The sequence below is a fragment of the Pseudorasbora parva genome, chromosome 16 (assembly GCF_024679245.1).
Source record: "Pseudorasbora parva isolate DD20220531a chromosome 16, ASM2467924v1, whole genome shotgun sequence".
Lineage (NCBI taxonomy): Eukaryota > Metazoa > Chordata > Actinopteri > Cypriniformes > Gobionidae > Pseudorasbora > Pseudorasbora parva.
The window spans coordinates 3,376,586-3,399,669 of NC_090187.1; the positions used below are offsets into that span (position 1 = coordinate 3,376,586).

Genomic DNA, 23,084 nt, shown 5'->3' on the forward strand with positions numbered 1-23,084 from the left:
TCACACGTTACTATACATAGCTGTTTTAAATTGTAATAATATTTCACAATATTACAGTTTTCTTTAATTAAATAAATGCAGCATAAAATACGTCTTTTAAAAACATAAAAAATCTTAGATCAAAACTTTTTTGATTTGCAGTATATATATATATATATATATATATATATATATATATATATATATATATATATATATATATATATATATATATATATATAAACCACACACATTGCATCTTGCATCTGACACCTTTTTTGGGCAGTTAAGTTCTCCATATACAAATAACAACAAAGCCAGTATTCACTTATAAGTCTCTTTATTTATTTTATTTATGTAAATTGCCTGCATATAATATTATTCAGTGAAAATGACTTATCATAGGTGAGTTCCCTCTAAACGGCAAATAAACTCTCAGCAGGGGTGGCGTCGTCTTTAAAATACTGTCTCTGCTGTAAGTGGAGCTCTCCTCTCACCTTAATCCATAATTCAGTTGTACGATTTTTGTAGAAAGCTTTTGTGTTTTTGAAGTCTGCATGCCTTATAGAAAAATACCCTGTTTAGAGAGCGTATAGAACTTGCCTTAGGGCTCATGCTTTGAAGCAGCTCTTCGGACCGCTTGGAAATAGGACTGACAGTCTTACACGTGTGGCCTCAAACTTGCACACAAATCAAATGTGATAGAGGCAAAATATGAGTCCAGGAGTGTGGACAGGGCAAGACTGAACTCAGCAGGTCAACCAAACCTTCAAAGAGACAATGCATGTGCAATATTTCCATTCGTCGTCGTTATTTTAGTGTACTGCAGGTTTACATACTGTACGTCTGCCACTGCAGCGGTTGTGCTTTTATCTGGTGCATCAGCAAACATTTTCCAGCCTCCATCTTGCCTCAAATTCAAGCCGTAACATGCAATAATGCACTTCAATAAGAGTTAAGGCCCGTTCACATCAAAGACTATTATGAAACTATAATGATAATGAACAATAGCCTACGGCTGGAATCACTCTCAGAACGATTTTTTAAAGCTGATCAGAATCCACTTGAGTGTAACTCTTCCTCGCCAGCGTTTTTGGTCATTTTCACAAAAATGTCACGACCCCCAGAATATTTTGTAGCATGAATATCAGAGCATGCAATATATCAAAAGAAAGAGCAGAACCTTTTCTTTTAACCGTTTTATTCCAGCATCATGCATTCCTTTTTATCAACACCTGAATGTGGGTAAGTTTCATAAAAAAACTACATTTTCTGCAAAAAGCAGAGAATTTTTGTTGTTGATCAAAATACAGATAAAGAAGTCCATCATCACCTTCACCGTCCTGCAGCTTGACCAGGGTCGACATTTCATTCAGTGGCATGGCAGTTTTGATTTATATGCTGTTTATTGTTGATGATTGCATAATTTTTCATATGCATGTGCTTACATATGAGATCACTTGTTTCTGCTTCTTCTTCGTCTGTGTTTTGATCAGGAGATACTTGTTCAGGAGATGTGCAATAGCCCCCCCCCCACCACCATAACAGTGAAAGCTGTAAAAAATGGTCAATTAAGAGTTAAAGAGCTTAAAATTAACATAACACTGCTGGGATGCTAATACAGCTATCATTACAGTTATTTGTCTTGATGTGAACGGGCCTTCGGGGGAAATTGACCATTATAACGCATAATTATAGTGCAGATAAAACATACAATAGAATAGCTTAAAGAAACCAACACAGCGGGTCACAAGCGTTGTGTTTGGCTCCATGTTTCTCCTAAGAGTCATTGCATCGAGATTCTATTAAAGCTGCTTTGATGTGGTTGGATTAAGAGGTTTGACCTCTGGGTTGTTCATTTGCGGTGGGACTGATGTGTACAATATATGGCTACTATTTCGTCCTTGAGGTACAGGGCGTTGATTGATACCATGTAAATCTGCAAGACAAAGTTTGTAAAGCTAAAATAGAGTATGTGTAGGCGTCAATAACGTGTGCGGTATAAATATACGGATTCTCATCTGTTTGTGCGTCTAACCTTGATCTACACATCAGCTCGGCTCTCTAGAGGGACCGGGGGTCGTATTGCATGGATATTGCAAGGATATCTCTCCATGCAAGGGGGAAGAAGCTCGCCAGTCACTACAAAGTCCTTGAGTCTGTTCAGAGCAGGGTTTCCCTCAAGGGTTCTCCTCCAAACGGTTGGCAGAGCCATTGTTTGTCTCCGCTGCCTTCTCGCCGTCCTTCTCCGTCTCTTCCTGTGAGGTTTGGGTGGAGAAGGGGTTGGGTGTGTGCTGCCTGAGGTCGGGGCTGAGGAGCGGCAGGTGAGGGAGGAGTGGGCTCTCTTTTAATCGAGCGGACAGTTCTTTAGCGCTACAGGTGGGGGTGTTGGTCTCGTATATATCGTGGAAGTTGTTGTAGTCGACTTCGTAGAAGCCCTTTTCCAGAGAAAGCACCGGGGTGAAGCGGTAGCCCCACAGCACTTCCGAGTCCAAGTAGGAGCTGCGCGCCTGACACGTCATGCCTGGATACATGGAGCAAAATATGGGCGCAGACACACACACACACACACACACACACACACACACACACACACACACACACACACACACACACACACACACACACACACACACACACACACACACACACACACACACACACACACACACACACACACACACAGGTAGATACAAGAACACATGCACGTGGTTATGTACACACGCGCACACATAAACATATACACACACACACACACACAGAAAAGAAAGAAGGGGAGAGAGGGAGAGAAAGAAATAATTTATGAGACAGGCTCTGAATGTTTACAGCGGCTGTACAGGTCAGATGATATTGGAGTTATAAGCTTTTGCGGTGAGATATGGGCCGTATCAGTTCGGGAGCTGCATTTCACATCACTGCCCTTTGGATTACAGTACGCTCCCATTTTAGATGCAAGTCCAAAAGTCTGTAATGTCCATCACATCACAAAACTGCTTTAGTTTTCTGTCTCTCAATCCTTTTATTCCAATGACACAATGTTGTGTCCTTTCTGTAATGAGTCACTGATAAAATGACATGCTGCGGATGTCAAATTCCATCAGTGTATTCGCATGGGGGTAAGATGCGGCACTTTTTACTTGCTTTATGTTGTCTTCTGGGTGTGAGGAAATGAGATGGTGGTTTCACTAAATCAAATTAATCTCAATCATATTTGAAGATGTTTGTTATTTATGTTAATTGTATTTATGTGACTTGCATGCATCCTTAGATATAATCAAAACTTCACTGCATGGTAGCGAAATAAGACTGGGGAAATGGATATTTTTTAATATTTATTAATTCATGCATACTTAACAAAAAAGGACATTCAACTGCGACATAAAATGACATTCAATATCTAGTAATTGAGTCAATGAAGTAATTTTGCTTGCAGTTCTGAGTTGTGAGTTTGTGCCAAAGGGAAATGAAGTTTGCTTGTAAAGCTGCTTGTTTTACATTTCCTTTCCTGAGTGTTTTTGGGTGTGACATAATGCAGCATGAGCTGGAAGCCAAAAGGAATCGCAATGATCAAACGGCATATTTAATTTACTATTTAGTGCAGTGTGTGTTTTCAATTCCAGTTCTTTGAAAACAGCAGAATTGTTGGCCCATATCTCCAAGTTGTCATGTAAACCTGAGTTAATGTGCCCTGTCCCGTGCTTCTCACTTCCATATCCATCACGTCCACTTTTTTTTCATACACAGAAGACAGGATGCAAAAAACAAAACCTCAAGATGATCATTATCTTTTCACGTGACCAATTTATACACATCCCCCAAAACAGCTAGAGGATAAAAGGAAATTCCCTTCATTTGTATGCATGTCTTGTGTCATTACAGCAATTTATGTTTTGCCTTAATGGGATCATGCAATCACGCAGTGCTTTTAGTGTAGACCTGTAATTATGGAAAAAGTCCTAGTGTTTAATCACTGCATTTATGTTTTTGAACAACATTAAGAATAATACTAGACTAAAACCTCATGCTTATAGGTATAATACTTAGTGATGCAATATATTATAGATACAGCTTTAATTACAGATTATAGTGAATTAAACCACACCATCATATAAAGCTAGCAGTGTCCCAATCTACGTCAGTGTTCTCAACGGCTGCGTCACCACCGAAAATGTGTCGCAGGTCGGTTCAGAAAGGATCATTGAATGCAAAAGGTAATCAGCATTTAATGATATAATTATGCATTGGTAGCAAACTAAATAGTCTTACTTACAAAAGGTTCTTTTAAAAGATTGGTTCATCTCTAAGTTAAATATATTCAGTGGGTATGGAAAGTATTCAGACCCCCTTACAGTTTTCACTCGTTGTTATATTGCAATCATTTGCTAAAATGAAGTTTTTTAAACTTAAAAGTTAAAAGTTCTTTTTTTTCTTCTCGTTAACGTACACACAGCACACTATATTGATAGAGAAAATGGGCAGATTCATTAAAAAAAGAAAAACTGAAATGTCACATGGTCCTAAGTATTCAGACCCTTTGCTATGATGCTTAACTTAATTTAACTCAGGTTCTTGTTTATTTCTTCTTATCATTCTTGAGATGGTTCTACACCTTCATTTGAGTCCAGCTGTGTATGATTATGCTGATTGGATTAGGAAAGCCACACACCTGTCTATATAAAACCTTAAAGTTCACAGTGCATGTCAGAGCAAATGAGAAACATGAGGTCAAAGGAACTGCCTGAAGAGCTCAGAGACAGAAATGTGGCAAGGCTCAGATCTGGCCAAGGTTGCAAAAAATTATACTGCACTTAAGGTTCCTAAGAGCACAGTGGCCTCCATAATCCTTAAATGGAAGACGTTTTGGATGACCAGAACCCTTTCTAGAGTTGGCCGTCCAGCCAAACTGAGCTATCGGGGAAAAAGAAGAGCCTTGGTGAGAGAAGTAAAGAAGAACCCAAAGACCACTGTGGCTGAGCTACAGAGATGCAGTCGGGAGATGGGAGAAAAATGTAGAAAGTCAACCATCACTGCAGCCCTCCACCAGTCGGGGCTTTAGGGCAGAGTGGCCCAACGGTAGCCTCTCCTCAGTGCAAGACACATGAAAGTTTGCTAAAAAAACACCTCAAGGACTCCAAGATGGAGAAATAGTGGTATGTGTGGTTAAAAATATAACCTATCCAACCAGTCCCAACAATGATGCATGGTGGTGGCAGCATCATGCTGTGGGGGTGTTTTTTAGTTGCAGGGACAGGACGACTGGTTGCAATCAAGGGAAAGATGAATGCGGCCAAGTACAGGGATATCATGGACGAAAACCTTCTCCAGAGTGCTCAGACTGGGCCGAAGGTTCACCTTCCAACAAAACAATGACCCTAAGCACACAGCTAAAATAATAAAGGAGTGGCTTCACAATAACTCTGTGACTGTTCTTAAATGGCCCAGCCAGAGCCCTGACTTAAACCCAATTGAGCATATCTGGAGAGACCTTAAAATGGCTGTCCACCAACGTTTACCATCCAACCTGACAGAACTGGAGAGGATCTTCAAGAAGGAATGGCAGAGGATCCTCTTTCTATCAAAGTTATCTGACATTATCAAGAGGAGTTTGTTCTGACAGTTTAACTCTGAGTTTGTGTCATATGTTATTACCATTTTGTAAACTATAGTGAATAAACAGTGATAATGTGAAAAGTTGGAGGATTCTTTTTGAATATCTTCTTCTTTTTCTTATAGCTGTTCCCTTCAGGGGTCGCCACAGCGAATCATCTGCCTCCATCTATTTCTATCCTCTGTATCCTCTTCTCTCAGACCGACCACCGTCATGTCCTCTTTCACTACATCCATAAACCTCCTCTTTGGTCTTCCTCTTGACCTCCTGCCTGGCAGTTCTAACCTCAGCATCCTTTTATATATATTACAATAATTATATAGTAAACAAAATGTACTTGTAAAATGTAAAAATGTACAAATTCATTTTTGGTGTCAACTGTGCCTATTTTTATTTTGTTTTAGTGTTGGGTCGGTCAGCACTTGATGTAAAATCTGGGTCCTGAAGCAAAACCAATTGAAAACCACTGATCTACGTTGTTGGATTGATTGAAACTGAAATAAACTCAACGCTCTGAGAGTCTCTGACTCCCCCTGCTTTTACTTCACAGAGTGTGTGGGAGTGGGTATAACACATTTAGCATTGTATTTTACTCTTTTTCTGTGTGTGTGTGTGTGTGTGTGTGTGTGTGTGTGTGTGTGTGTGTGTGTGTGTGTGTGTGTGTGTGTGTGTGTGTTTGAGTGAATGAGAAAGACGTGGAGAGGGTATGTTGATCTCAGTAACCTAGCAAAGGCCGGTTTCATGCAAGGATGCTTTTCAAATCTATAAATAAGGGAACAGCACCTCAAGGCCAGGGGTTCCTATGTCTATTTGTGGAGAACAACGGTGACACTGAAAGCTACTGACACATATGAGTACTATCATTTCTCCTCTGATAAGAAGCACCAATATAGGAACTGCTGCTGTCATTGCCATTTTCATCCTTTAACTTTAACATAGTACGCTATGCATTATATTATAAGTCTTTGTCTCTCTGCACATGGATTAGTACACTTAATATCAAATGAAGTGTAACACGTTTGGGTAATTAAACAAATAATAATAATAATAATAATAATAATAATAATAATAATAATAATAATAATAATAATAATAATAATAATAATTATATAGTTTCTGAAAAAGCACTTATCTTGTGGTTCATGAAAGACATGAGAAGTGAAAATCATCCCCTTCAGAGGACGCCAGAATTCTCCGCAGGTTTGTCTGAGCTTTAAAGGCAAATCCAGCACTAATAGTCAGTGTTACATTTTAAACGGTTCAAGCACACATCAATAACCTTCAAACTGCCTCTGCATTTACGTCCCTAATCAACACACCAACTCATAAAGCCAGCCTTTAAAAATCTATATTAGTTATAGAACATTAATTTGTTTGAGACTCATTAATAGCAAAATGAATGGAAAGTTAATGGGAGCAACTTAAAACACAGACAGGTCTATCTTAATGCCACCCGACATATTTAGTAGATGCCGGTTGGTTATAAGCTCTCAATGGGCTGGTGTGTTTTAGGCATTTATCATGTTGATGAGAAGACAAGCATTTAATGGCAGGTTATTTTCCTCTAATAGTGTTGCAGATCTTTGATCACTAAACTCAATTGATTTTAAATCCATATGGTTAGACATTTGTGACCTCCTTCTGAACTTTCAGTGCTGTTTGTAATGCATAGTGCGTAATGCAAGTTCAGAAGCAATACCAATGAACAATTTTCAATGCTCTATGTAGGCAGCGACATACACACACGTAGCACTCCTCACATGAAGAGGCTTGACTCACAATTTATTTGAAAAGAGTTTGGCTTAAGGACGTTGCTAATATTACATATAAAGCACATACTGTACACTATATTGCCAAAAGTTTCAAATTAAAAAGCAAAAAGTAACCTAATACGTAGGGTTTAATATAGAGTTGTCCCACACTTTGCAGCTATGGTAGCTTCAACTTTTCTTGGCAAGGCTTTCCACAAGGTTTAGGAGTGTGTTCACAGGAATTTTGATCACATTTGAAGCACATTTGATAGGTGTGCCACTGATGTTGGACGAGAAGGCCTGGCTCACAGTCTCCACTCTAATTCATCCCAAAGGTGCTCTATCATGTTGAGCTCAGGGCTGCATTTCCCAAAAATGTTGTCTCTTAGCACTCGACGAAACTCTATAGGTATAACCTAACTGAAGGTATTTCATTTCTAGGCGTGTTCCTCAAACTATACCTTAGGAGGTTGCTTAAGGTATACCTTCTTAATGGGTTAGTTCACCCAAAAATGAAATTGATGTCATTAACTCCCCACCCTAATGTCGTCCCACACCCGTAAGACCTCCGTTCATCTTCACACACAGTAAGATATTTTATATTTAGTCCTAGAGCGTATGCAAGTGTATGCACACTATACTGTCCATGTCCAGAAAGGGAATAAAAACATCATCACAGTAGTCCATATGAGACATCAGTGGGTTAATTAGAGTCTCTTGAAGCATCCAAAATACATTTGGGTCCAAAAATAACAAAAACTATGACTTTATTCAGCATTGTCTTCTCTTCTGCGTTTTCAAACCTCAAATAAAGATTCAAACGGCCATGAATCAGTGAATCGATCAATGATTCGGGTCACCAATGTCACGTGATTTCAGCAGTTTGGATCGTGTGTCAAACTGACAACTGCTGAAATCACGTGACATTGGCAATATTAAATATAAAATAAAGATATAAAAATAAAGAACAGAGGTCTTACGGGTGTGGAAGGACATTAGGGTGAATCATTAATGACATCAATTACATTTTTGGGTGAACACCCCTTAAGTGCGACGTTAGCGGGTGCTGTTCGTGGTGGCTGTGCTGAATTGGCTTCTATCGATGGCTCAAGAATCGATTATTTACTCTATGCAGGGGCTGTTTCACTGCGTTATGCAACAAAAAAAATGATGTTCTTTATAAAAGAAGCACTTCAGAAATAGTTGAACTTCAATTTATCATACAAAATTGCAACTAAATTTTACATAATTCTGAAATAAGTGCACGAACCAGCAATCTCATGCTCAACCGCATCATGAGTAAACCCGCTACACTAACTGGCAGTTTGAAAGAGTAATTTATATTATTACAATATATTTTCCATAGTGTCTTGATTTACTCCACAACCCAATGATTGCCCATGCACAGCTGCATCACATTATTGTGTAAATAATTAATTTATATTATTAGATGGCCTAGTCAATAAAAACGCAACACGCAAAACATATAATCAGCTGCTATGCGGAGAAAAAATAAAGAAAGAGGAGAGCTGCCAGCAGCTGGATTTCAGGGCTGAGGGGGAAGCTGAGCTCCGTCCAGTTTGTCTTGACAAAGTTGGTCCAACAAGATCTAAAAGCTGCTGAATTTGCTGTCGTAGCAGGCAAAATTTATTTTAAATAGCAGCTTCTGACATGGTAGCCAGGGGAGTAAAGTCTTCACGTATGAACTAGTGCACATACACTAAATGGCTCCGCGGACGGCACCATCTTTGATTTAGCTCAACTATTCGCTGCCTCGCTGCCATAGTTTGACCAAACTCTTCTCCACAATCATTCCCCTTAAATAGGCTCCTAAGCCTTTCCTGTCTAATGGTTTGCCAGCTGATGTACCTTTGGATAATATTATTAAAAAGCTAACAACCATTAGTGTAATGACAAATGCATAAAATGCAATGCATGATATTTTTTTAATGACAATTTAAATCCTTGCACAAAACACACACACACACACACACACACACACACACACACACACACACACACACACACACACACACACACACACACACACACACACACACACACACACACACACACACACACACACACACACACACACACACACACACACACACACACACACACACACAAATTCAAAAGCCTAACTGAACACTGGGTGTATATTACAACTTCAGAATTATATTCGTATAGACTGACATATAAAGAAGCTTTTTTCACAGTGGTGGCCACTAGTGGAATGAACTGCTAATAGTGATAAGGTACAGCTAAGAGTGGTCCAGACCAACCTTACGAAAGTATGACTTACAGAAGGTATTCTTAACTAAGATCATTTCGGGAAACACATATTAACGTTAAGGGATACCTTAAGGTATAACTTAAGTATGACGTAGAGTTAAGAAGGATTCGGGAGTTCCAGCCCAGGACTCAAGTTCCTCCACACCAAACTCGCTCATCTAGGTCTTTATGGACCGACGCTTTGTGCACTGGTGCGCAGTCATGTTGGGCCTTCTCCAAACTGTTCCCACAAAGTTGGGAGCATGAAATTGTCCAAAATGTATTGGTATGCTGAAGCATTAAGAGTTACTTTTAATGGAACTAAGGGGCCAAGCCCAACCCCTGAAAAACAACCCCGCCACATAATCCCCCCTCCACCAAACTTTACACTTGGCACAATGCAGTCAGGCAAGTCCCATTCTCCTGGCAAACGCCAAACCCAGACTCGTCCATGGATTGTCAGTCAAAGAAGCATGATTGGTCACTCCAGAGACATGTTTTCTGGAGTGGCCAATCATGCTTCTCTAGAGTCCAGTGGTGGCGTGCTTTGCACCACTGCATCCCACGCTTTGCATTGCACTTGTTGTTTTACCTATTTGCTTCTTGCAGCGGAATTGTTCAAGCAATTCAATGCTTTTGTCTTCTCAGCAATGAATGTCACTATACATCTTAAAAGGTGGCATAATCAAATGTAGCAAATAATGCTTTAAACTGTCAAATATGTTTGCATGTCTTGCCATGCAGTGTGATGAACCTTGCATTAGGGAAAAAGCTGTTGTTCCCAATTATATCATTCAGGATCAAGCACATTTCTAAAATGAAAACTGCTTATGTTGCAACAATTAAGTGATGCAAATTACATCTTACTAACCATCATTACAGTCTCGTCACGTTCATGCAAATTGCAAGCAGTACTCAAGAGACTCACTATAGAACTCCTGACCCTCACCATTGGAAAAATAATAGACTAGACCAAAGCGGCTATCCATCATCTCTGGCACATGTCAGGGCTAAATTAAAGTATTGCTAAATTTGACAAATAAGACATCAGGTTGTTTGTGACCTTACTGAACTCGCCAGGTCATTAGCTCTCTATACGGCACATCAAAAGGAAGCCATCATCCCTCATTAGCAAGTGGGAGTAGACTTCGATTTGGTCAGCGAGCCTATTTGTATATGCTTATCCTTGCCAATAGCACCCTGATGTATGCCTGGTGATCGGTCAAAGGCGTAATTTACACTGACTTTATTAGATCAAAGGCATCATAGCACCTAGCTATCGACATGCGCTTACGTAGGCACATCTGGAAAGTGGAAAACATTTCAAAGTGACAGTAAGGTTTAGGGGACTACTGATATGTCATATGGTATCTAAGGCCCAGAGCAAGGTTAGTGTAAAATTAAAATCTTCCTATTAGGTCCTTGGATAATTCGGTCAACAAGAATTGCATGTTTGTGGGTTAAAAACCTTTAAACATGCACATGTTTTTGCCTTATGAATGCATAAAATCATCCATTGCTTTTCACCTTTTCTTTGTTGAATCCTCATTGGTATTCAAGGCAAAACAAGACAACAAAATGGATGTCTTCACAGAAAAGCATGTATAATGAATTGGATTTAGATTAGCAGTGTAAGTTCTCTTTGGACCACAGCCCAATAAGTGATTTGAATTGCAAACATTCACCTGAGATATCTGATAAACCATGGGAAATGTTTCTGCCTGGGAATAAATCTACAATTAGTGTAGACACGTAAATACAGGCTTCTTTATTCCCCAAACATCCCTAAGAATAAAGAGATCTTCTTAAATCAATATTGCACACACTGTTCTGCAAGGTCAACCAAAAAGTAGCCAAAAATGAGATCTCTAGATATCCACTAATCCATCCACTTTCACATATTCAGATGTTTGATGCTAAAGCCCAGGTATTAGACTGCTATTGGTTAACCTACTACAGACTGTGCCTGAATTATTTTAGCAATATATTCATATATATTGAAGACATCCAAGATGTCTATTTAAACTGAAACTATATTTTCTTAGTGACAATGGCTATTCACACTGAGTGCAAATATGAAAGATGCTATTCACCCTCCATACACCGACCCCTGACCCTACCCAATGCATGCTTTTATTATTACTAAACATTTAATTTGGCACTTTATTTACATTATTTTAACATTTTCTTAACTTTTACTGAAAGTAAATGCCTTTCCAATGTGATATGTGATGGGAAAAGAGAGAAGAGCGAGCACAACAAAAGGCAGATTTGAACCCAGGTCGATCGCGTCAAGACCAAGATCATTATGCTTTACACTCCACTGACTATGAAGACGCTGATATACACATTTTTAAATCTTGTTTGGCCCAACCAGGCATTGTTAGGCGGAGCCAGTGAATAGCACTTTCCAACATGGCACTTGATGTAAATAGAGACTCCAATTATTTGATGTTGATTACGTTAAAGGTGCACTATGGAGCTTTCCGTCCACTAGAGGTTGCCTATTCAAAACAAATCGTAGTTTGATGACGCAAAGTGTGAGCGCAGCATCTTGGGAGATGTGGTCTTCTCATCACAGCCGGTGGAAAATAGGACTCGGGCAGAAATCATGGATGCGGTTATTAACGTTACTGTAGTCTAAAGCAGAGCAGGACCGAGTGTTGTGGACCTGAGCACAGCTGCTGGAGCGATTGTTAAACAAACACCCGCCTCGCGAATACCGGGACTTTTATTATGACGGGACTGGAGACATTCGCCGGGCGCCTGCACTGATCCGCTCTTCCAGTTATGATTTTGAGGTAATGCAGCTCTGTTTATCATATTAGATACATTTAAGTGTGTTCAAAACGATGTTATGACTTTACTCCGTGCGTTCACTTGTTCACACTGCTAAGAGTAAAGCGTTCACGCTCCTGCCAAATGAAAGCCGAAACCGACGGTAGCGCAGATATGACGCAATTGACAGGCGACTCCCTCAAATGCAATGTTGAAACGTCCCGGTCCTTAGTTAAAATAGCAATTTTCTCACAATTTACAAATAGTTGGAAACTTCTGGGATATTGTAGGTACTCAACTGAACAAAATATATAACACCGGCCTAGTGGTTTTTGGATATTTTACTGCAAAAATACTACATAGTTCACCTTTAACTCTTTCCCTGCCAGCGTTCAAAAAAGAAAAGAAAAAAAAGTGGACAGCCACCTCCAGGGTTTTTGATAATTGTCACAAAAATGCTGACCCTTTTCTTTTAAACAAAATGTTTTATTCTAGCTTTATGCATTATTCATATTTACTTAAATATGGGTAGGCCTAAGTTTAATTTAAAAAAAGTAAAATTTTGAACAAAAAGCTGAGAAAATCAAGTTTTTGTCAAAGAATATGCTTGCTTTTTTTGCATCTTCTTCACATGTGTTTTGATCAGGAGATTCTGCACTCATTCAGAAGATGCGTTAGTTATAGCACCCCCCCCCCCATACCGTATAACAGGGAAAACACGGAAACCCAGAAAATTCTGTGTTTGGCGGGGAAAGAGCAAACTATGTCTAATTTTTAAAGTGCTCCTGTTTTTGATTTGGAGGTCTCCTACAACAGGTTAAATGCATCATAGGTCAAAAAACACTTTCATGTTCTCACAATATACATTACACATCACCACTGTTCAATGATTCTCAAATGACTCAATGGAAAAATCAGTCTCTCTAAACCCCCCCCCCCCCCCTTTTCGAGAGCCTACTCTGCTCTGATTGGGTAAATGGACTAGTCTGTTGTCATTGGCCTCTTACATCACAGGTCGGAAAAAAGTGGTCATTACCATATTTGTACTTCAGCTTCCTCAAACCTCAGCAATTGTAATCACTGTTCAGATTAGGGCCAGTTTTGAATCAATAGAGAGATGACTTAACCCAACAAGCAATAGCATAATTTCCCCTCCTTGGATAACTACAATATACAATACAATACAATCTCTAAATGCCACACACCGTGTTATGTACTGTGCATTATGCTATGTTCACACTGCAAGCATAATAGTCAATTCTGATTTATTGATCAGATCCAAATCTTTTTGTTCGGCTCTTCACATTATCTTTCAAATGCGGTCACAATCAGATTCAAGTGTGAACTGGTTATGGTCCTGAACTGGCCCGGATGCAGAAAAGAATGATAATGGCACACAGCACAGTTATTATATAGCACTCTATTGTATGACAATTCAAAGTTTGCCATGCATCATCTCGGGAATAAAGCAGTCAGTGTTTTTCGTCTGAATAAGTTATGGTGTATGCATTTTATTTCCTGATTAAGCAACATCTGTTTCAGACTCAAATTTATGGCATTTATGTTTCCATATTAGTAAAGTGTTACATTTCGTTGCTGTCTGATGAAATCCACGTATGTCCATTTTGCAGATTTTGATATTTTCCTGAATGTCCAGGTTCATTTCCGTATACAGTATGCTTCACATGACCAATGAAAAGTTGTGAAATCATGCCATCTGATTTTCACGTATATCCATTTGGTGTCAAATCTGTCAATCACGCCGCGTATCTCCCACCCTGTGGAGGCATCTCGCCGGTCTCGTGAAGTTTCATCGTATTGTGAAGCTGTTTACGCACGGATTTCCAAAGTGAAGTGAAACAACGTTGACTGGGTATAGCACTATATCTTTCTAATCTATTTTTCTCCCTTTCTTCAGGATGTCTGTCTTTGTAAAGGAGCTGTGTGAATTGATGAATGTTAACTATGATAGGGCTGTTATTGAGGCGACTGCGAGTCAACAATGAGGAGGAAGGTTTGTAGGAAAATAGAATTGAGTCAGCCAAACAATGAAGTCTACATTGTATTCATTACTGAAATGTAGGGCTGCTCCGATCACGATCGGCCGATCGTTAATGCGCATCTCGTCAGTAAAGCCGGTTCTCTAATCAACGGTAAATTCCCTCAGGTGCGTGATTTCACATAGAGCAGCTGTTACTACACAGAGCCGTTGTTAACTGAGAAGATGTGAAAATAAACGCTGAAAATATATATTTTAAATTTATATATATTACAATTGGACATAACAATTGCATTGGACGGACCATATGCATTTGCATAAGTGTTTTAGCACAGTAGCTAATTTTCAACACCTGTCCTGTCCATTTTAATGATTGTGAAATATGAAACGCTACTTGGCCATTCTAATTAATGATCGGAAGAACAATTTCGGTCAAATGCGGATTATATCATTACACTGGCAAGAATATGGTTACATGTAAAGATGCCGTACCAAGTATGACGCTACATTCAACTGCTTTTGAAATACGGTGTTTTTTTCACTTCCTGAAAAGTAACCGTTTTGGACATATGTGAGTTTCATTGGGCAGCGTCAATATGTCATTTTAAATGATTAATTTAACCATAACTGAATTCATTAACTGCTTCAAAATGCGTAACGAAATCATCGTTGAAACATATGCAGTTAGGATATGGATAAAAACAATACCACAGCACAACATAAGCATACGCTGAAGTGTCTCGTCCGCCCGCTGAGCTGATGTTCACTACTGTAATGAATATGAATGTAACTTTTTAATAATCGGGGGAACTTCCTGACATTAAATGAATAACCATTTCCCTGCTCAGGACGTTTGTGCTGTAAGAATGTACAGGCAGACTTCAAATATAGAAACAATGTCTCCTTAGGCAATATTTTCTCAGTAAAATCATAGAATTTCCTATTGATTTAATATAATGCACGAGCATACTACGGGACACCAATATGTCGGCGCAGCGGCTTGACTTTTGATGACGTCATGAGCAATCCAGTTCCCTCTATAGATCAGAGATCAGATCCCATGTGATTTGGGCCACTTTTGCCTGCAGTCTGTATGCAACCTTAGTTTGATATCTGAACCCATCAAGCAATAGCATCATTTCACTGTCTCGGATAGCTATAGACCTGATACAGTCCAGCTATGAGTAACCACGTCTAGCCAAAATAACCTTGAATTTGGTTACAATGTGTTTGGTTTAATTTCTTTGACATGTTCATGTTCAGATAACTACTGACATCGATACAAATTTCACTGACAGGCCAGTTTCTTCCTTGTTTTAGCGTAGACTTCAGGGCTGTGTTTGGATGATTATTAGACATATTTTAAATGCGAAAATGCTTGCTGGGAAGGTACTGAAACTCTCAAACACATTTTAAAAGCAGTTTCCTCATTGAACTGCCTGACCGTTATTGAGCTGCACTGACCTAAGAACTGGAACTATGTTAATTAAAATGAAGAGTGGAAAAAGAAACTTTTTTTTGCTCCAATAAGCTTTCCAAAGGATCCCCTCCAGCAGAGTGGAACATACCCGGAGTACTTTCATCACCTTTCACCTCTTTCCACAACTCCAGCCTGGACAGGTTTGCAAGGACACACAACAAGAGGCTCACTGACCCACCCCAGCTCATGTGTAGGAAATACAGCATCAATATTGAAACATTTATCTTCTTGTCAGTTATTAAATGTTATTTTGTGTAGTCAGCATGCTTAGGGAAGGGATGAATCAGCACTGTCAGCAAATGAATAATGCCAGTGCAATTTTGTATATTTAAATGACTTGACCTTTAAGTTTCTCGCTTACCACAAAAAAACAAACAAAAAAAACAAACATGGAAAATTCATTGAGGTCAACTGCTCTGCAGAGCTTGGCAGTTAATGCACAACTTGGTCCTTGAAGCCATTCCGAAAGACTGAGAGTATAGAGGGTTAATGCAAAGCTTTATTTCTGTAGAGATTATGACACTTTTAGGTCAGGGGTTAAATTGTGTGATGTCAAGGAGAACATACCTGTTGCTTCGACCATGCCCTCTAAGATGACGACAATCTCAAACTCTTCCTTCTCTATCTGTGCCCGGGACATCTCCCAGAAAGGACTCTTCTCATTGATCTCGTGTGAGATAATGAGAGGCGACACCAGGAAGAGGCGATCGTCTCCTGTGTCAAAGCCAATGTTGATATCCGTCTGGTTGAGCGGAATGAACTCGCCCTCCTTGGTCTGCTGTGAACGGATGAGTTTGGCCCGGATCGACGCTTCCACAATGTGGGAATTCCGCAGGTCGCCCACTCTGAACATCAGGCACATCTTGTTGTCCCTCACCGAGATCACGGCCTTGTGGGAGAACATCAACGTCTCTGCTCGGTTCTTGGGTTGCGAGATCTTTACGAACATGCAGCCCACCATCATGGCGTTGACAATAGACCCCAAGATGGCCTGCACCAGTAGAAGTATGATCCCTTCAGGGCACTTCTCCGTGATGACACGGTAGCCGTAGCCAATGGTGGTCTCAGTTTCAATGGAAAAGAGGAAAGCCGAGACAAAGCTGTTGAGGTTTTCCACACAAGGGGTCCAGCCCTCCTCGTCGCCGTGTAGGAGATCTCCTCGTATGAGCGCAATGAGCCACCACAAAAACCCAAAGAAGAGCCAGTTGACCACATAGACCAGGGTGAAAATAAAGAAACTGAGGCGCCAACGTAAGTCAACCAGTGTCGTGAAGAGGTCGCTGAGATAACGATACGTCTCTTGAACGTTTCCATGATGAACATTGCACTTGCCGTCTTTTTGTACATATCGCTGGCGGGGTTTCTTAACGGGGTCAGAGATGAGGTGCGTGCGATCTGTGGGGATTTGGGATTCCCTCAGGTGCTTGGGGAGTTTCTTCACCTGCTGTAAGGAGGCAGAGAGAGAAATAAATTCATTCTTGGGTGACGGGATCAATGTGACATGAGCCTCGTTCAGACTGCCAGTCCAAATCCGATTGGAATCTGATCTAATGTTTGACTGTCCACACTGTGTATTGCAACTGTTCAGATCCGATTTGTGTGTCCATGCGGCTGTTTTGTTTTCCCTGAATATCTGCATTGGTTTCTACGTTGCGTTGGTAGGCATATGACCAAAACGGCAACAAGCGCAGCATGGAGGGGTTTGCAATACAGATGTTGTCTTATTTAAAACATGGCCATGTGTAGCCGCCGCACGCTGGACCACTGCATCTGGTATGAGTGGCTTTATTCAAAACATGTCTCCATTATAATTGTCATTTTCTGCTCGACCGGCACTTTGCAACAACACGACCTTGTTTCAAAGTCAGGCATTTAAGTTTTACACAGCGTGGGAAAGTCACATAAACCAGGCGAAATCCGATCAAAGCGGTCAAAGTGAAGCGGATTTCCAGAAATGCAGGATCCAGAATTTCAAACTACACATGAATGTTGGTCAAAATGTGTTTCATGTGATGTTTGACCATTCAAAATGGCTAAATCTGATCAGATTTCAATCGGATATGCACAAATATGGGATTTGGACTGACAGACTGAACGAGGCTTTGTAAAGCTGCTGAGTGCATTAGTGATTGAAAATAATGATAATGATTAAACGGGTTATGATATCAGCAAGTCTGAACCTGTAGACCTATATTAAGCATCACTGTTAGGGAGAGTTCTAGGGAGATCGTTGGTGTGTTGCGGCATAATACACACAGGATGTGATGCTTCTACACATGTTGCAATCCAGTCCCATCAGAATCGTATAGCATATTTTGTAAGCCAGGTCAATAGCTCCCATCTGCCTCAGCTCTCTCTCTTCACAGAGCTGCTGTACGTCAGGCAACGGCAGTCGTGGATGACGTAGTTGTCAACATCAAGCAGATGTATGAGGCACTGTTCCTTTCTAACAATGCGAGCGCTCTGATATCTTTGCTACTGTCCTGGCATTGTTACAGTACGTCTCAGCATGTACAGCACATGCAGATTACTGCAACATTGTAAAAAAACCTGGTGGTACTTCTGTCCCATGACTCTTTCACTCACTATACTGCGCTATCTTGGCCCTACTCCATTTCTGATTTTTTGTTCTATGCCAGCTCCATGGGACACTTCCCCCATTACCTTCCTCTTCCCTATGGGACACTGGCAAGCCCAGATAAGAATCATTGCCCCTTCCCAAGTCCACAACACAGTGTCCTCCAGATGAGACAAGGGTGCTTTGGCACATTGTCTCTCCATTTGTGGAAGATTGTGCTTTGGTTGTTAATTGAAACGTGGTATCATGTTAAGGTGGTGGCAGCCAATTTTAGGCAAGCCTTAAAGTGCTTCTGAAAAGCTGGCACATACGGAGACCTCCTGCTGTATACACACCTGCGTCCCCCAATTTTCTGTCAGACAAAGCCATCTTGGGGAAAAAAATACACTTTTTGTAAACATCACAAAATAAACATCTACTAGAGCCAATTTTATTTGGTGTGCCTCCAACTTTGTACTTCAAGATATATATTATATATTACAATATATATTCATGTTTAAATTATTACACAGCTCTCTCAAATACATGACTGAGCACTGTGTAACCAGCTACTTTATTTAATAACCATAACACAATTCAATGACCATTATGCAATGACCTGTCAATGAGAATGTAAGGACAACACACAATTATTGCCTGTTTTTTATAGTTAATTACGTCCTTCACCCATTGTTCAGTTCCTGGTGTTTAAACCTCCCACATTATTAATTGAAAAAATTGTTTATTCGAAGGCATTATTAGTGAAATGCTATTTTGATGTATTAATGTTTAAAAGATACTGAAACAATAAATCATTAAATAAAATATATATACAAATAAATAAATAAATAAATATATTTATACTATATATATATATATATATATATATATATATACACACACACAAACACACATTGGTTGTCAAAACTGTTGGCACCTCTGGTAAATATGCTCAAAGACGTTTGTTAAAAAAAATCTGCATTGTTTATCCTTTTGATCTTTTATTAAAAAAAATTCACAAATATCTACCCTTTCATTGAAGTAAAAGACTTGAAAATGGGGGGTAGAACACATAATGAAATAAATGCTTTTTTCCAAAACACGGTGGCAGCAATTATTGACGCCCTTTTATTAAATACTTTTTGCAACCCCCTTTCCAAAAGATAACAGCTCAGAGTCTTCTACTAAAATGCCAGATGAGTTTGGAGAACGCCTGACAAGAGATTAGAGACAGAACCTCTCCAGATCCTTCAGATTCCCAGATCCATGCCGGCGCTTCCTCTCTTCAGTTCATCACTCATTCTCTACAGGGTTCAGGTCAGGGGACTGGGACGGCCATGGCAGAAGCTTCATTTTGGGTTCAGTGACACATTTGTGTGTTGATTTTGATGTTTATTTTGGATCGCTGTCCTGATGGAAGATCCGACCACGGGCCATTATACGATTTCTAACAGAGGTTTTTATTTATTTATTTTTTATCTGCTGGTATTTGCTAGAATCCATTATACCATGAGTCTGAACAAGATGTCAAGAGCCTCTAGCAAAAAAATAGGCCCTCAACATTAAAGATCAAAAATATAAAATCAAAGATAAAAAAATAATAAGATAAAAATATAAAAAACTTGAATTAAAATATGTACTTATATGTAAAACTTTTTACTGTTTTATTTTATTATTATTTTTATTTTATCTTCATAAATAAAAAATATGAAAGGTTGGGTGATGTGTTTACAGCAGATTTGATTGATTTTGATTTGACAGTTTGATTGATTTTGAGTTGATGTAACAGAAGTGCTGATATTGGAGACCGCTGACCTCTCTTGGAGTCACTCCTATCTCCATGTCGTGGTCCATGTGGACGCGAGAATCTCCTGCCATCCTCAGCTTCGACCGCAAACCTGAAACAGAGAGAGATAACAAAAGAATAAAACAGCATAATCGCCCATGCTTATTATTCAGAAAATAACCATGCACACTATGATTCTAAAACTTTTAATTAGGGGGTAAAATACCGAGTGCACCTTTAATGAATGCTCAGTCAATGAACCTTGGGATTTACTAGACTGAGCAGGGGCTAAGCCTTGATAAATTACTAATACTGCTTTTGGATGGACAAATGTCATTACATGGATTTATTGTGTCCTGTAGGGATATGAAATGGTTTGTTTTAGGATTACCACTGTTTAGAGATTCACATGAGCAAACAAGGCGGGGTTAATCTGATCAGCTAATACCTCTCTCAATGAATCCCCCTCTCTCAATTACACGAGTAAACATATTTATCATGTCAAACACCAAGGGAAAAGCTGTTCAACCATGGCTGTTTGACTCTCTAATGGGCAAACAGAAAAAAACTTAACCTGACTGCTCAGGTTCTCACATTAAATAAAGTGTCTTTATAAATGTGACATGACATGACTGCGAGATGGAACTAGAAGGACACCCTTGGGAAACATCTTCGATGGTTACTTGAAGGATTAAATCAGAGCTCACAGGGGAGATGTACTTTCTGAGAGTGCGGACTGAGTTTAATGTGTGCCTAAAACAGGCTGGCAGTCTCAGCTGTTCTCTGCTCCCTAAAGACTCACTGCATCAGCACCGTCACGCCATGAAAGCTGCTGCTGTCTCCATCATCCAGTCAAGCTCTCCTCATACACGCCGAAGTAACGCCAACCTGGGTGAGCACCTCTGTGTGCTCCTCGCTGCTTCTGGCAGCTCGCTATCTCCATTCTGACACATTTAGTGTTCACCTGTCAAATCTATTGAGCTGGGCTCTGAGCAGAAAGCACTGCTGCAGTGTAGGACAAAAAGATGATAGCCTTTTGATGCAGCCTTTTTAAAAAAGAGCTGTTTTATTTATACTTGAATGTAGTCATAAAATCTGGAAACAAACAAACAAATAAACAAATAAACAAACAAACAAACAAACAAACAAATAAATAAATAAATAAATAAATAAATAAATAAATAAATAAATAAATAAATAAATAAATAAATAAATAAATAAATAAATAAATAAATAAATAAATAAATGTTTATTATCTGGACATAAGGAATAAAAAATAAAAATAAATAAAAATAATAATAAAATAAAATACAATGTTAGGGAAATGGAGTGTCTATTACCTGAACATAATGTGTGAACGAACGAACGAACGAACGAACGAACGAACGAACGAACGAACGAACGAACGAACGAACGAACGAACGAACGAGTAAGTAAGTAAGTAAGTATAAGTAAGTAAGAATGAATAAATAAATAAATAAATAAATAAATAAATAAACAAATGAATAAATAAATAAATGAATGAATGAATGAATGAATAAATGAATAAATAAATAAATAAATAAATAAATAAATAAATAAATAAATAAATAAATAAATAAATAAATAAATAAATAAATAAATAAATGAATAAATAAATATTTTATGCAAATAGGCTGGACATTAATGAATAAAAAAAAATCTAATAAAGTAGAATATTGTTGATTCTGGAACAACATTTCTGTCTGAAAATATAGTCCTAATTATATCCCTACCCCTAAACCTACCCCTATCCGTAGCTTATCCCTAAAATAATAGGCAAATTATAGCTGATTTATACTGATGTAGAAGCACAGAACTTTAGTTAAAAGCCTAAACTTAACATAAACTGCAAACTTGTCCCTCAAATCTCATCTGATCCAGGAACATGTTGTATTTGGTAAAAATCCCCATGGCCTAACACAGGAAGTGGCACTGTCCTGTAAAGTATAGCTCCAACCCAAATTAAACGCCTGAACCAGCTAATCAAGGTCTTACCGAGCATACTAGAAATTTCCAGGCAGGGGTGTGGAGGCAAACTGAATCTAAACTCTGCAGGACAGCCCAGGACCGAGTTTGGACATCCCTTCCACAGCAGGATACTACGTTCACAGAGCTTTAAGTTACATCTTTCTGTACCCATGTTTTGTTTCCATTATTATAATTAATTTGTTATAGTTAACTGGATTTCAGTTAGTTTAACTATCAGATGTCATGACATGGTGCATTAAGCAATCATTCAGCTCCAGATCCCGGTCACTCCCACACTGCACCTGTGCTCCCATCGGTAATGCCATGCAGCTTCGTCTACATGAGGTGCCTAATGACAGCAGAACATGGATCCCGGACTGCTCATCTGCAAGTCACTAAGTGTTCTGAAAGATTTTTACGACATTAGTTCAGTAATGGAATATATATTTCCCTCTTAAATACAGTGTAAAAAAGGAAGAGAGAAAAATATAGCCCTTTCAGGGGGATATTTTACAAATCCCCATTGCTTAAAAAAAGACCTTAAAATAGGTATTGATCAGCTAGGAGAGTAAATCAATGTAGAGTAATCAGGTGAGCCGATGAACCCCGGAGAAAATGACCATAAATGCTGGTGCATATTTTTCTTCCATGCCTTGTAATGACCACACACATTTTGAGCACAGAGAAAACAACCTCACAGTCGGGAATGAGATAATCAGCCCCGTGCAGAGCTAAACACACAAACCCTGGTGCTATATTGGGCAACAGCTGATCTCTGACTAATTAGTGCACCCTAGACAGAATGCCTCTTGTAAAAGAGCTAAATTCAATTTGTACATTTACACTCAATTTGTAATTTTACATGAATTTGAAGGCCGGCCTC

At 39.2% G+C, this 23,084-nt stretch overlaps 1 protein-coding gene across 1 annotated transcript in view; it reads right to left on the bottom strand.

The window, feature by feature from the left end:
• Positions 1-302: 302 nt before the first annotated feature.
• Positions 303-23,084, bottom strand: part of kcnj5 (potassium inwardly rectifying channel subfamily J member 5) — a 40,226-nt gene continuing 17,444 nt past the window's right edge. Inside the window, exons 2-4 of the mRNA XM_067419386.1 lie at positions 20,242-20,324; positions 16,437-17,313; positions 303-2,503 (exon numbers count right to left, since the gene is read on the bottom strand). Coding sequence (XP_067275487.1) covers positions 2,160-2,503; positions 16,437-17,313; positions 20,242-20,304 — 1,284 coding nt within the window. The 5' untranslated portion in view covers positions 20,305-20,324 and the 3' untranslated portion in view covers positions 303-2,159. The remainder of the gene's footprint in view (positions 2,504-16,436; positions 17,314-20,241; positions 20,325-23,084) is intronic.